General features: G+C 33.7%; 1 protein-coding gene across 9 annotated transcripts in view; it reads left to right on the forward strand.

The window, feature by feature from the left end:
• The window catches only part of PDLIM5 (PDZ and LIM domain 5), a 202,853-nt gene that overhangs the window by 120,267 nt on the left and 67,725 nt on the right, over nucleotides 1–14,861 (forward strand). For 6 of the 9 annotated variants that reach the window (XM_064584820.1, XM_054508801.2, XM_064584817.1 and 3 more), the window contains 2 exons: nucleotides 3,694–3,866; nucleotides 4,243–4,279. In XM_064584820.1, the coding sequence (XP_064440890.1) occupies nucleotides 3,694–3,866; nucleotides 4,243–4,279 (210 nt within the window). Of the gene's footprint in view, nucleotides 1–765; nucleotides 781–3,408; nucleotides 3,427–3,693; nucleotides 3,867–4,242; nucleotides 4,280–4,837; nucleotides 5,957–14,861 lie in introns of those variants that run through there. The other 3 variants (XM_045880740.3, XM_045880737.3, XM_064584816.1) reach the window with 3 other exon arrangements.

The raw sequence follows: 14,861 nt of genomic DNA on the forward strand, positions 1-14,861 counted from the left end.
AGTATGAAAATTAAGTGATAGCCCATTATTTATGATCCAGTATGTTTCCTATATTTTCCATTATAATCACATTTTTAAAAAATAAGAGAAAAATCAAATAGCATGTTATTTCTTTATAATATTTGTTTCAGAATAATTTTTTGGGCTTTTTAGGTTTTTATCTTAGTCCCAGTTAACATACAGTTTCAGGTGTATGATATAGTGATTTTTTGGGGGGGGGTTAAGTTTTTATTTTAATGATGCAGGATAATTTTTGTGAGAAGATTACATATGCTATTAATATATACTTCACATATTATGTGAGTGAAAGACTTTCTCCTATTCTCTGATTTTAAGTGATTCTAAAATGTTCTGTTTCTACATATTACATCCAGTAATTACTTTATTCTCTGCCTTTTGTTAGGAACATAATAGGAATTTGGATTCATGCTAAAATGAATTAAATCAACTTAGAGATATTTTTAAATAGTGGAGCTTTCTCTGTTAACAGTATAACAGAATTTTGACTAACATTTGTTCATTTTTGTTTGTGTTTACATGTTTATTTTGAGGCATGATGTTTTGTGTAATATCTTCATGTAAATTCATTGTTTTGAATTTCATTATTTCATTTTTTATTTTCTTCTTTTTCCTTTCCCTTTTCTTTCTTTCCCCCCACCCCGCTTTTTTTTTTGCCTCATATTTGTCCATTTTCCATTATCCTGGGAACATCAATGTCTACTCTACTCTATTACATATTTTTTGTGTGTATTATTCCTCCTTCAGTAACCCTGGCACCGTGTAAGTACCTAATCAATGGTTCCTTTTGTAATTTTCATTATTGTCTCTCTTTAACTTTCCATCTTACTTTCAATTCAATACCACCAGCAAACTTTGTGAGTGTCTTCTCCATGCTAGAATTTTCAGATTTGTTAAGGAGCCTAAGAAACATGTTTTTCATACTAAAGAACTTCATATAAATCAGTGGGTGTGTTTTCCACTTCGGCAGTGGAAAAAATTAGTAAGCTGAACCTTCAGGGAGATAGATAAGTATTGTAGACCGTGTATACTGGAGTTAGAGACATAGTTTGGGCCTCTCGTTTAGTATTTTTTTAAAAGTTTGAATAAAGTTGCTAATTGTGATATCTATATTTTGAAATAAATTATTTGCTTTTGATAGTTAAATTTATGTTCTAGCTCAAAAATATTTTTAAAAATAAAATCATTGAGATGACGCTCTTCTTTTATCATAGTCATCAGAGCTTAGAGTGTCAGAGCCAGAAAAGCTAAGTAAATGTTTAGAAACTTCATATCCCTTACACAAGGCTTTAAGCTGTGGTGAATATCAGAGAGTCTAAGGTGTACCATGCTTTTTGCAAGTATGTCATGGCTAAAATGTATTCTTAAGTGGAGTCATTTTATTATTCTTATTGTACTTATTCTTAGCTTGACACCACTGTTTTCTATTTTTACAGACCAAACCTTTTGTAGGAAATAACATAATCTTATAATTGAAATTGGCACCATTTAAGAGTAAACTACATTCACTAATTATAGAGAAATTTAAACTTTAATTTTAGTAGCTAAATAGGAAGTTTTTCGAGTAATTGCATAAGATAAAGAGTTGTCTGCTTAGGAAATTATATCTTCTAAATGTAGTGTGCTTATGAAGTACTCTACCTATTCTAGTTTTTTAAAATTCTCTTTTAAAAAGGATTAGGTTTTTAGTAAAAGTAATTAGTAAAGTAATTAATAGTAAAATATTAGATATTTCACTTCTGGGATCTTAAAATTTTGCCATAAACTATAAGTATTTTGTGTGTAAATATTATTTATTCTGTTGTTTATTTTTCAAGATTGATTTATTTGAGGAAAAGAGCGTACGGGCACGCACATGGGAACAGGGGCAAAGGGAGAGAATCTCAAGCAGATTCCCACCGAGCTCGGAGCCCCAACATGCTCTGTCTCATGACGCATGAGATTGTGACCTGAATCTGAGCGGAAACCAAGAGTTGGACACTTAGCTACTGAGCCACCGCAGCGCCCCTGTTCTGTTCTTTATATATGTGGATGACCCATAGTCTTAAAATACGCATTTCAAATAATGTTTTTAGGCATCATAACACAACACATTATGTGATCATTACTGTGCACTAGGTACTTTGGAAAACACTTTACATACATTATTGATCTTATTTATTCCTCAAAGCAGCTCTTTAAGGTAGATGCAATCCCTTTTTCTCAGATGGATAAAATCGAGATTTGGAGAAGTTAAATGACTTGCATAAAACACACACTACGTGAAGGATGTCATGCTTCAAACTGTTGCCTGTCTTTTTAAAGCCGGTGTTAATGTTAATCCTATCATGTTGTTCACTGGGCAAAAATTCTTCTAGTATACCAACACAGTTTTGGTAGTGTAACTATTAAAATGACAACAGTCCCGTGGCATTCTGATAGTACCTATGATTTTCTAGCAATGAGTTACACCCAGGAGGTGTTGCCACCCACATCTGATACTCTTTGAACACTTTCTCCGCTTGGATCTTAGGGCAATAGTCTGCTAGTCCAGACTTAGGCTCCTTTTTCTCTCCTGGAATTAGACTCAAAACTTCCAAAAGTTTGCATTTGTCATGTCTTGGGGGGGGCAGTGGGGGAAGTGGGGGGAGAGAACGGAGTATTCCTTATGTTCAGGAGATCTTAGGCTAAAGTATTAATATACATTATAAATTCCTTAATGTTTATGCTTTGTTAATAGAAAAATGAATGTTCTTAGCAAACTCAAAGTTCTTGAATTCTGTAGTTTACTAATCCCTTTCACATACATTATTTCATTTAACGCTTAGAACAGTGCCACTTCGTATGTGATATACTCATCTATAAATGAAAAAACAGGCTCAGTGAGGCTCAGTGACTTGTCCAAAATCACACATCTGTAAAGTCATAGAGCCAAGATTTACATGTTGGTGTTTTGATAACTATTTCATTGGTTTCCCATATACCATAGCTCTTATTCCCTACACTGAACCTGCACACAACTTTATTTAGGATGAGGGATATCTATACACATGAATGAGAAAACCATAGAAAGTAACAGTTCTGACCCTTTTCAAAATTGTGTTTGGAATTACTGACAGCCTGTACTAAACCATTCTTAGTTCCTGAGCGTAGTGAAGATATGGTCATTTAATTTTGTGAAAGCCAATACATTTTGGGAATATGTTGATATTTAACAGTGGTTGTGAATATAGTCCATACCTGTGTTTTGTTAGGCATAAGATAGGTAGAAGAACAATACAAGTAATTTCAAAAAAATTTTTTAAACTCCTATGGACGTTGCAATTCTCATTATTTTCCTTCTTTTCTTATTCTTTTCCTTTTCTTTATGCTGGAATCTCTCTTCTGCTGCCTTCTTCTGTCAATTAAAAGGAAAACCCCACCTAAACGGTAAACTTTCTCTTGAATAGGTGTGTATATTATTTTATGTTAGCATAGAAATACCTTTTTTTTTTTTTTTTTACTAGTTTAAGAAAAAGCAAGTCTATTATAGAAGGGCACCTTTTTAAAGAAAATTGAGGCTGAGTTCACTTGGAAAAGCAAAAGATATAAAAAAGAACATTGATATTAAATGTGTAAATTATAATTTGGCAGAGGGTATTTTATCCTTAATATGATTTAAAGATTTATAATTCTTTCCTTCCCTTTTAATCGTAGCCCACCAAGAAAACACATTGTGGAGCGCAATACGGAGTTTTATCACATACCAACTCATAGTGACGCCAGCAAGAAGAGACTGATGGAGGACACCGAAGACTGGCGTCCAAGGACTGGAACGACTCAGTCTCGTTCTTTCCGAATCCTCGCCCAGATCACTGGGACTGAACATCGTAAGCGAATACCTAGGGATTCAAATATACAAATGTTCTTTGCCATAGAGAATAGCATTTAGACAGATGGGCGATTATTGGAAAACAGTAATTTTCCTGAGGCAGTTTGCTCTTAAATTATGCCATGCATAATGTGGGTAATGTAAAATAAGAACTAGCCCAGGAGAATTGCATTGAGAAGTGGAGCAGTAATAACAGTAGTAGTAGTAGTACTGACCATACTATGTAGCCAGTGACAGCATGATGTGGAGCGTTTTTTAGTGGCTCTGTGCAGCTTGCCCATTTGATACTGATTGGTACAGGTAATTGCTCAAGTGATTTTTCAAGTTTTTTAAAAAAAGTCACCTAATACTGGATATTGCTTATTATATTTCAGTGAAAGAGTCGGACACTGAAAATACAAAGAAGGCAAAGTAAGTTGTCCATTTTTTTTGTAAATTGAATGCTTTCCTTTCATGAATGGTCTCAATTTGTTTTTTCACATTTTCAAGTGTAGTGGTATGGCTTTTTGTCTTTGTAACTAGAAGCTGAGCATTTAACTTTGGTGTCTTTTGTGGGACTTAACTATGGGACTTAAAAACTTACAGATTTTTAAAGTAGTAGCTCTTGTCTGCATTTCATGTAAGGTTAATTTCCTTTCGTATTGAAGTAAGTGGGCAGAAGAGTATACTTGCAGATGCTTTGCTAACACTACCGATCTCTGTGAATGAATTTTTGTTGTCTTGTAGAAATTTTATTTTGGTCATAAAAATGGATTTCCAAGAGGGCTCTAGAGATTAATTTCTATATTTATAAAAATGCTCTACCCTTAAAATCTTTGCTATTAAATAAAATAGCTATGTGAAATTAAGCTTTTATAAGGCATGTTTTCTGCATGATGAACTAAGCGTACAAACTTTTTCCTTCTCTTTCTTATGACTCTTCTATCACTTTTCTTTTCTTTTCTTTTCTTTTTTTTTTTATTTCCACAGGGAAAAGATACCCCTTCACGTCTTTAGTCCCAAATACACAAAATTACGTGACTGGCACCATGAAGTTTCAGCACGTGCTCTTAACGTACAGTGATTTATGAGGCTTGCCCCCCCAAGCAGCCAGCACATACCTTTTCGTTCACTTTTTCTTTTTTCCAACCTCATAGGAAAATCTGTATTAAATTTGCCTTACGAAAAAATAGCACCTTTTCTATACTTTTCTAACCATCTCCTGCTATTGTAAAAAAGAGGAAGATGACCTTGTTTTGTTGTAGTTGGTAGCTCACAAATTTTAAACCAAGAGAGCAAATTAAGGGACTCCAATCGCTTCAGTGGTTTTATATCTGTTTCCATTGTTATTAGGGTAGTGACGTTGGAAAAGGAACTCTATAAGTTGAATTTGGTTGGTTGTGTGAAGCAGAGGCAGATGAGCAAATAATATCCTCATCTAATTTGGAAAATACATCCTTAGTGTTATTACATTTCCAAGATTACTTTTAAATTCATTATTACATAATGTTTAAAGTGGGTTGTAAATTACCCTAAATAATCAAATATGAGGAGGCAAGATAAAACAGAGAAGACTTTATTAGAATAGAGTTTATTGTAGCTTTGGGTATTTTTTAAAGCAGGTACTATTTCAGAATGGCTATGAAGAAAAGGAGGCCCAGATTTGGCTCCTAAAAAAGGAAAGAAGAGAATTCTGCCCCTATTTGCAATGGGGAAATTGAGTGTTCTTTTAGTTTGGTTAGCTTCAAAAATCCTATTTTCTACCAAAGGAAATATTTCCAAACTGGTGGATATTTTTAGGGTATAAACAACTTCAAGGTGTTAACTAGTAAGAAATAGAAAAGATAACTTTGCTTTGTTTTTAAATGAACATAAAATAAATTATAAATGATTCTTTGTCACATCAGAAATATTTTACTTAGTGATATAAACTATTGTATGTTGCTGCTGTTCCTAGGAAACTATATTTTGGGCAATACATGCAAGCTAATATCCAACCAGATATGCTTCCTGTTTTGTAATATAATGTATTATATATTAGTTCTAAATTCAATAATAAATGCATTTTGAAGTTTGGAAAAATACTGTAATAAAGTTGCCTTTAACTTAGTTTTGTAATTGTTTTCTGTTTTCCTGAAACTAGTAACAGTGCCATCCAAGACTTGCTACACTATACTTGGATAAAATAAATAATTCTCTTGACATTTCATTTGGAAAACATTTTTAATTTTGCGAGGCTGCTAAAATGAGTGTGGAGTATGACAAAGGCCCGTATTTGTTTTTGTTTATTTTTTCTGCATTGTCATGCTATTTAACATAATACCTTATGTGAGTAACATAGAAGATTAGTTAGACTATGGCACAACATAGCATTAGTCTTTGTGGAAAATAATTACTGAGGGATTTTGCCTGCATTCAAGGCATTTTAAAAAAAAATATATTTTATTTTATTTTTTTTATAAGTGAGCTCTACACCCAATGTGGGGTTCAAACTCACAACCCTGAGATCAAGCGTCACATGCTCTACTGACTGAGCCAGCCAGGTGCTCCCATTCAAGGCATTTTTATTTTTCCACCTTTTTTTCACTTTGATGTCACCATAGACTAGGACAACTGCCTGGTAATTTGGAGAAACTAACATTAATTTCAGTTAATGATGATTACTATCTAAAATTTTGTACACAAAATGTATTTAAAAATCTAGGATTTATCTATGCTCATTTCCACTGTACTTCATAATTTAGTAAGGTGTCTTTCTTTTACTGTATCAGATACTGCTTGTGGTTTTATGATCCTGACATCAATCCATTATTACTGTGTCTCTGGCCTCTATAAGAAAATATACTTTCCTTAGACCAGGCTTTCCTGGTCTCATTCATCTCAAAAGAAGATATTTGAAAGTAGATGGAATCAAATTCTCATGAAAATAGATGGTAGGGTAGAGTAAACAAGGTATTTCCCACCGAGCACCAAATTTTTAGAGTAACTGTGTAGTTGAGAGAGAGAGCTACTAGAATGAGAGTTTTAGGTAAATAAAAGAATTTCTCTCTAATAAGACAAGTGAACATGTCTAGAACTTTATGACTTGAAATAAATATAGTTGAAAATAAGAATTTAATACCTCCCTGATTAAAAATAAAGTATTTAATATCTCATTGAAAGCATACACTTAGATAAGTAGAATGATGTATATTTGAGTATGAGTATAAATGTTCAGCCTGGATCACAAAAGACATTCCACTTGACCCCATCAGAGGTTGAATTCCTGTGTTCAATTAATCTTCTGGGACATCTTACTTTCCTAGCTTAAAAGCTAGCCAAATATTGTAAAAGCTCCTTGCAAAAATATTATTGTAAGTCTAGTGACCTAATTTATAGCTTGTTTTTGTTTGTCTCTCTTATACAGACTTTCTTTATTATAGGCTTTTTTTTAATGTAGAATTTGAAAGTTAAGAATTTTCAACATTTTTACAAGGTTTTACCAATTAGAAGATGGAATGTCTCCCACAAAGTGAATATTTTTGATGCCTTGAAAAATGTATTATTTATGGAAACAGAAGCACATTCATTTTATACATCCTTATGCCCTTTAGGATGCCCTTTAGGAAGACTCAGATAAAAATATTGTAGAGAGCTTATTTAATAAAAATTGTGATATTAAGATAGGAACTGTCCCACGTTTTATTCAGATTTATTCAGAAATTTGGGTAAATTGATTTCCCCAGATGAAAAATGTCATAATTTCTTGCATCTCTGATGTGTATTTAAAGTCCTATAAATCACAAATACTCATTTATTGCCTGAATTATTCTTTCACACAAAATAATTACTTAAATGCCAGGCACAGATATGTACTAGGAGCTGAATAATGAGTAGCAGAAAATGTATAAACAAGGTGATCTGAGATAATTGTGTTACTAAGATAATAAATTAGTATAAAGGAAATTTGGTTTGGACATGGAGTGGTTACTTAGGTTGTAAGGACCTCTGCAGAGATAATTTTAATGCCATCACCTGAGAGAGGAGAAAAGAGTCAGCCATGTGATGACTTTGGGTCACTGTTCAAGGCAGAAGAAACGAGTGTGGAAACCCTGAGGTGAAAAGGAGAGTGGCAAGTACACAGAACAGAAAGGACAGTGTAGCCAAAATACGGTATGTGATGGGAAGCATGGTATATAAATATAATACTGATACCTATAACTTATATTCCCCATATTATCCACAGCATTTTGAATGGGAAGTTGTCTTATATATAACCACTTTAAAGAAAAAATTAAAAATGAAGAACCAAAAAGGTTTATCAAAGTTTTATCAAAGCTAAATAAGTACATTCATCTACTTAGTGTTGTTCTGGGCATAGTTGTCAGCTTCATGCTTTTCCCATTAGACCCAATGAAGACTTAAGAAAAGGAGCCATTATTATGGTATATGTTGGTAATGCATTTGTAGGGATCAGAATTCCCCGTAAAACACACATAAAGACATTCAAAAACAACACTTCCAATGTGTAGAAATTAGACATATAATGCCTTATTCATAATTTAGGGATGACTTTGGCAATTCAGTTCTGTCTATAAAAATGTCATCAAGAATTGTTTGAACTCATCCCTTTTTGTTTGTCCCACTCAAGAAAATTATTTGAACCAAGTAAATATTTCCTTGCTCATTCTTTCCAAAGTAGACATCATTACTACAGAATAGTAAGCAAGGAATGTAAATTCTGAGTTTGAGACTCAGATTTGTAACTCACAAGTTTCTGCCCCTGAGTTTCCCACTTCTTTAAAATAAGGACTTTAGAATCAGTGGTGGACACTGTGAAGCCCTTTCAGATATCACCTCAGTGGAGGACTTAATAACCACTCTTGGTGTGTGTGTGTGTGTGTGTGTGTGTGTGTGTGTGTGTGTGTGATAACTTTCAGGGGTCATCCCCTTCACATGTCACCCAACCACTCTTGGTGTGTGTGTGTGTGTGATAACTTTCAGGGGTCACCCCCTTCACATGTCACCTCAGCAGCAGATGCCCTTCCTCCAAAGCCACAGCTTCGTGGGGTTGTGCACATGCAGTGAGCTAACTGGAGGGGTATGGGGCTGAAGTGAAAAGCCTGACCATTTCAGCCAGGTAGGGACAACCTGGGAGGGTCATTCTAGTTCTTCTAGATCGCAGCTTGGACCTCGGTTGTGTGGGTTCTTCTCATTTCTTCATCCTCCCTTCATGCTCTCCATTTTTGTCACTTCTGATCCCTTCTCCTTGAATTTCCAACCCAGATCACAAACAGCATTTAGGGAAACCATTAAAATGAAAGATCAGGTTAGGGCAGTTGGCAAGGTGTATGGAAGTCAAAAAGAGGATACATTACTTTTCTTTGCCTTGAGTAAAGGATGTTTTTTAGGTGATTGCATCAGAAACATTCTGGGAGTAATAAGTTGATAAAGCAATTTAGAAATCATATGTAGTCAAAGCTATATGAATGAATTAATGAAAAGCTTCAAAGTGAAAAATTAGGATGAACTCTTGAGTAAATGTAATAAGCTCTTGTAACTGACAAGCAGCACTTAATAAAATATTGTGATGATTTTGTATATTACAATTTTCCAAATGCAGAATTTTAGAATAAACTATATTAGCCATTTACTCAGTCACTTAATACATTTTATTTGAACGCATCTGTTTTCTTCACATCCATGAAAGTTTACTTTCTGTTTTCTCTTGGGGGAGATGCTGCTGAGTAGCCTTTGGAAATGTGTAGGGGGATAATACAGATCTTACAAGGCTAGGAGGATGCTAGTGGGGGGCTAAGGATGCTAAGCGTTTCGTAATGCCCTGAATAATTTCACAGAATGAAGCGTGATCCTGCCCCAAATGCCCATGGTGTACCAGTGAGAATGTCTGGGCTGAGAACAAATCCTCCCTCTTCCAATATTTTCTTATTCCTTCCTACAATTCCAGTCACACAGACTCCCCCACAGTGTGCTACCTCCACCCTCCACAGTAGCAATAATCTTAACTTCTGAAGTAATATATAATTTCTACCACTCCTTCCCTAATTTGTATTATAGATCTTTGTCTATATGTCATAAATCTTCGACTAGAGTATAAGCTCTTTGAAGCCAAGAGTCTTAGTATAAAAATATAAATTGGAAGGAAAAGGCATTCTAACAGGCATAGTATTTCATTCTGGGTACAACTGTAAGTGTGTAAGTAAAGATCTATACATTCAATATATAAATGGGCATTTAATATAAGTATATATATAAATACAATAAATACATAAGTATACAGATACAAAAAACACGAATATAATTTGAAAGTAGGTGTTAGGACTGTAAGATTCATCTTTGGTGAACTAATTCTTAAATTAGAAATATACTGTATTAGCTCAGGCTGCCACCTAGATACCACAGAGTAGATAACTTAAATGACAGAAATTTATTTTCTAACAGTTCTAGAAGTTAGAAATCCAAGACCCAGGTGCTATCAGGGTAGATTTCTGGTAAGTCTTTTCTGTCTGGCTTGCAGATGACTACCTTCTCAGTGTGTCCTCACATGGCCTTTCCTCTGTGGACACACAAAGAGAGAGAGCTCTGGTATCTCCTCTTTCTATAAGAATACCAATCTTGTCAGGTTAGGGCCTCACTGTTAGGACCTCATTTAACTTGAATTACTTTCTGATAGGCCTTATATCAAAATACTGTCATGCTGGAGGATTAGGGCTTCAACATATGAATTTTGGGGGGAAACCATTCAGTCCATAATATATACCAGCGGCCTTTCTGTACTAATATTAATTTGGCAGAGTAGTATTTAAGAAAAAGTCATTTTTTTTTTAAAGATTTTATTTATTCATAAGAGACAGACAGAGAGAAGCAGAGGGAGAAGCAGGCTCCCCTCTGAGCAGGGAGCCTGATGCGGGACTCGATCCCAGGACCCTGGGATCATGACCTGAGCTGAAGGCAGACAGACGCCCAACCATCTGAGCCACCCAGGCGCCCCCAAAAAAGTTATTCTTAAGTAGACTCACTGACTTGGACCCAGATAGAAGGATTGTTGTTATCTCTGTTGTGGTGCCTCTTTTTCTCTTTTGGATAACAGGTGTTTGTCTCCATGCCCTATATCCCTAACTAGAGTATAAGCTCTTTGGACACAAGAGTTTTGGTATCCTCACTGTATTTGGCACTAGTTAGCACTAACTAATGGTTTCTAATTGCATATAAATGCATATTTCTCCAATTTCTTATTTGTTGAATTTTAGGGAAATTGTTAACAGCATGGTAAACATAACTTTTAATTGAATATAAATTCAATACAAGTTTTTATAAAAATCAAAACATTAATATTTGTACTCTAGGTAAAGTGGAGTTGCTAAGTACCTAAGTTGCTTCAAAGGAGAATTGTTGTGCTTTGGCAACCTAATTGGCAAAAGTGTTGATGCTTTCCCCCAGTGTTATCTGTTTGTTAAATGGTTATGGAAGACACATTTTAAAATTAAGTGAAAAATTTGTTTCTTAATCCATCTTCCTGTGTGTTTTTGGTCTGTTTCAACATGAATAGCTTAGTGACTCTTGTGATAAGACAATACCTGACTAATTTTAGAAATGAGTATATGAAATGCTTAGTACTCTGAAAAAACCAATAGAAATAATTTTATCATTCCTAGGGAAATGGAGAAGTTTGAAGTTAAGAGTCTAGTCTGCAATATTGACTGAAAAGAAGCAACAGCTATATTATTAACAACATATTAATAATGGAAAGCTAGTAATTATATGTGACTTACCAGAGTAGAGAATTATGGGAGGCTATAGGAAATTTCATTGAGGGGCGCCTGGGTGGCTCAGTCAGTTAAGCGTCTGCCTTCAGTTCAGGTCATGATCCCAGGGTGTTGGGCTACCTGCTCAGTGGGAGCCTACTTCTCCCTCTGCCCCTCCCCCTGCTTGTTCTCTCTCTCAAATTTAAAAAAAGAAATTTCATTGAAAGATAACTTAAAAAATATATATATATACCTAGAAATACATCACTGTATCAGGCACCATACAATTTATCTTAAGTTAAAGGGTGATTTTCTTGATCTCACCATCTTTTCAGTTTCTACTCTAATGTAAAATATTTATTTAATAAGCAGTTTTAAAATTTTCATACTTACAGAGATCTATATGAATAAGTTAAAAAAATTTAGTTAGCAAAAAGATGTATAAAATTATGATCAAAACATTTTTTCAGTCTTTTATCTCTCTTGTTCAAGTAATGATAGGTTCTGATTTTTCATATATTATGGTTAAGAATAATGTATGATAGGGATTTTTAATTTTCAAAGACTTAAAATACTCCTCAAGGGAGGAGTAACTGCCCCTCCCTTTGTTAGGAAAATAGTTCAAACTCTAGTCACCAGTTACATCACACAAAACAATATGAGGGGGAAAAACCCTCTAGTATGGGCTGTCCCATAGCACTAAGTAATGTCCACATGCTTTCTACCTGAAGGTTATCAAAACAAATCTTAAGTTACTTCTTGAATAGAAACCTGTCATCTTTGTACATTTATTGAAAATTTAGAAAGCAGAAACTTCACAAATATTTCCAAACATATTCTTTTTATAGCAGGCTTTTAAAATAATACAGTTTGTTCACATGTTTCCATAACCCACATAAAATAGTTTTAGTGACGAAACAGTTTGCTGACCTGAGCCATGTCTTCCTTCAATTGCTGTTTCACAAATATACTGGACTCCTGATGTTTATCCTTTTTAAGACACATGTATTTGAGTAAATTATCTAAAAAACTATTCTTCATAAGCCATGCAAAGAAATCAGGAATCATTCGCTAGTCTTATATTCCCACATATTTTTATGAAGTTTAAGAACAAGTGGATTTGCTAAAAAATACACAACATGAAGGCTTCTACAACAGAGTTTAATTTTAAAAAATAAAAATAATAACAGCCAGATAGAATCTTTTAGCTTTCACAGCATCATTACTGCAGAGTGTGTTCGTCAACCTAGAAAAAAGTCCATAGGTCCAAAAAATGGGTATGTAACCAAGCGCTAATTTTTGTCTATTGCAAAATATGGAACATTTGTAATTTATCTCTTTTCATTTTCTACTGATGGATTATACTGCCCTATGCAAATGCTGGTTTGGTGACCACTGTATAATGTAAAGATCGCCATCTATTGAACATACGTAATTACTACACTTCAGTTCCTTGTGAGAATAGTACCTTAAAATCATTGAAGCAAGAAACAGTTCCTATATACACTCTGTATTTTCACACACAAATTGTTCATTACTTTTCCCAAATTAATCTGGGAAGACTACTGCTTATAAATACCTTTAAAAATAAAAACCAGTATTTGTAATATGCAGAAATTGACTTTCATGGCCCATATGCTCATTGTTGAAAGATATAAACAAGCAAACAAAAATCATCCAAATCCAGAGATAAATCCAAAACTGAAAAAGTTTTGGTTTATTTACATTCTGGAGAGAATTGAATGCATTAAGTTCCTTAGAAGTTTTATCAGACCACCAGCACTTCTCTTACAATACTATTTGGATAAATTCTTTCTGTTTCACCCTTAGGGAGGTAAATTATATTGAAATTATTTGATTGAATTAAACCAGAAAGTAAAAGGAACTTCTCTTCTTGACTAAAAGTCAATACTATTGAAGGCTCCTCCTGTAATTAACTTTTTAATTTCAAAAGATGTCACAACTTAATGAAGAGCATTGGTAATAGGCAGTCTTCATCCATGATGGAGGGCTTAATATTCTATCCTTTGTCACTATTCAATTTTACATATTTTAGTCACATTGAAAGTTTCAGAAGACCAAGTTTTTCTACCTTTATGTTATGTGAAGGTGTATTTATTATGATAGTATGATTTTATAAAAGAAAGTTGAAATGATGTATTACATAATGTATAAAACATATGACAGGTATGGATATTTAGACATCTCAATTTTCCATGTCTTAGTCAAATTAAAGAACTCTTTTCAAATTAAATTAATCTTAAAAGTAGGTTCAACTGTCTATGTCTCTCCTTTTGTTTTTCTCTGTTTTTAGGACTGTTAACAGTATATGTTGAATGCTGCTTCTATGTCCAACTTTGCGAGAGGTGTTCATCTCCCAGTTACTCCTAATTAATTATTCCTGAAGAGTCTGTATTTATTTCTTTGAATAGAGTGTGTTAAAGCTAGGATGAAATCTGTGCAACTTTTGGGTTAGAGGTACATTATTTATTTTGTCTTTTCACATACTTTATTCTTTGTCCCAATATCCTAGTAACTCATAAGAAAAAAAGTAATTGAGAATAAATTTCTGAAAGATTTTAAAGAGAATAGTTTTAAGCAAACTTGGTGGACTCAGATTTATCCTTTGCTTACTGCAATGGCATCAAATATCTGTTATTAAATGAGCAAATCTTTTAGCAGGGTTATTGAAACAGTACCACATGCATGTTAAGAAAATGTACATTCACACACACAAATATTTAAATATGAAAAATAAAATGACCAGACAACATTAATAATTCAAGAGATTAAAAAAATGATGTTGTCAGGGGTTACTATAAATTAACAAATGCTCATTGTCGAAAGATATAAACAAGCAAACAAAAGTCACCCAGACCGAGAGATAAATACTGAAAAAGTTTTGGTTAGTTTACATTCTGGAGGGAATTAAAGTCCCAATTAGAAAAGGATTCTAGACGAGCTCTCAGTAGTCTGTTTTTCTCAATGATTTATAACCCAAGTATTTATAGAACTTACAGATGAGATTTGGTAAGTAACGCTATATGCATTAAAAAAAAAAATGCTGGAGAATGGGAAAGAAAATAGAAGACTTGGAATAAGTACTTGTAGTACTGATTTTCAAAGAAGAAAAAAACTTATAAACTGTAAACTAGTTTGAATTTGAGGTCACCTGGAAAAAAAATCTAGAAGGCATTTTTAAAGCCTTGCCAGTGAGCACTGAGAAAAGGACAGAACTGCCAAGACCCAGAATTAAGTTCTCAAGAAAC

This window comes from Mirounga angustirostris, unplaced genomic scaffold (genome assembly GCF_029215605.1).
Source record: "Mirounga angustirostris isolate CCGP_5_RB_7025 unplaced genomic scaffold, mMirAng1.0.hap1 SCAF_2, whole genome shotgun sequence".
NCBI classification, from domain to species: domain Eukaryota; kingdom Metazoa; phylum Chordata; class Mammalia; order Carnivora; family Phocidae; genus Mirounga; species Mirounga angustirostris.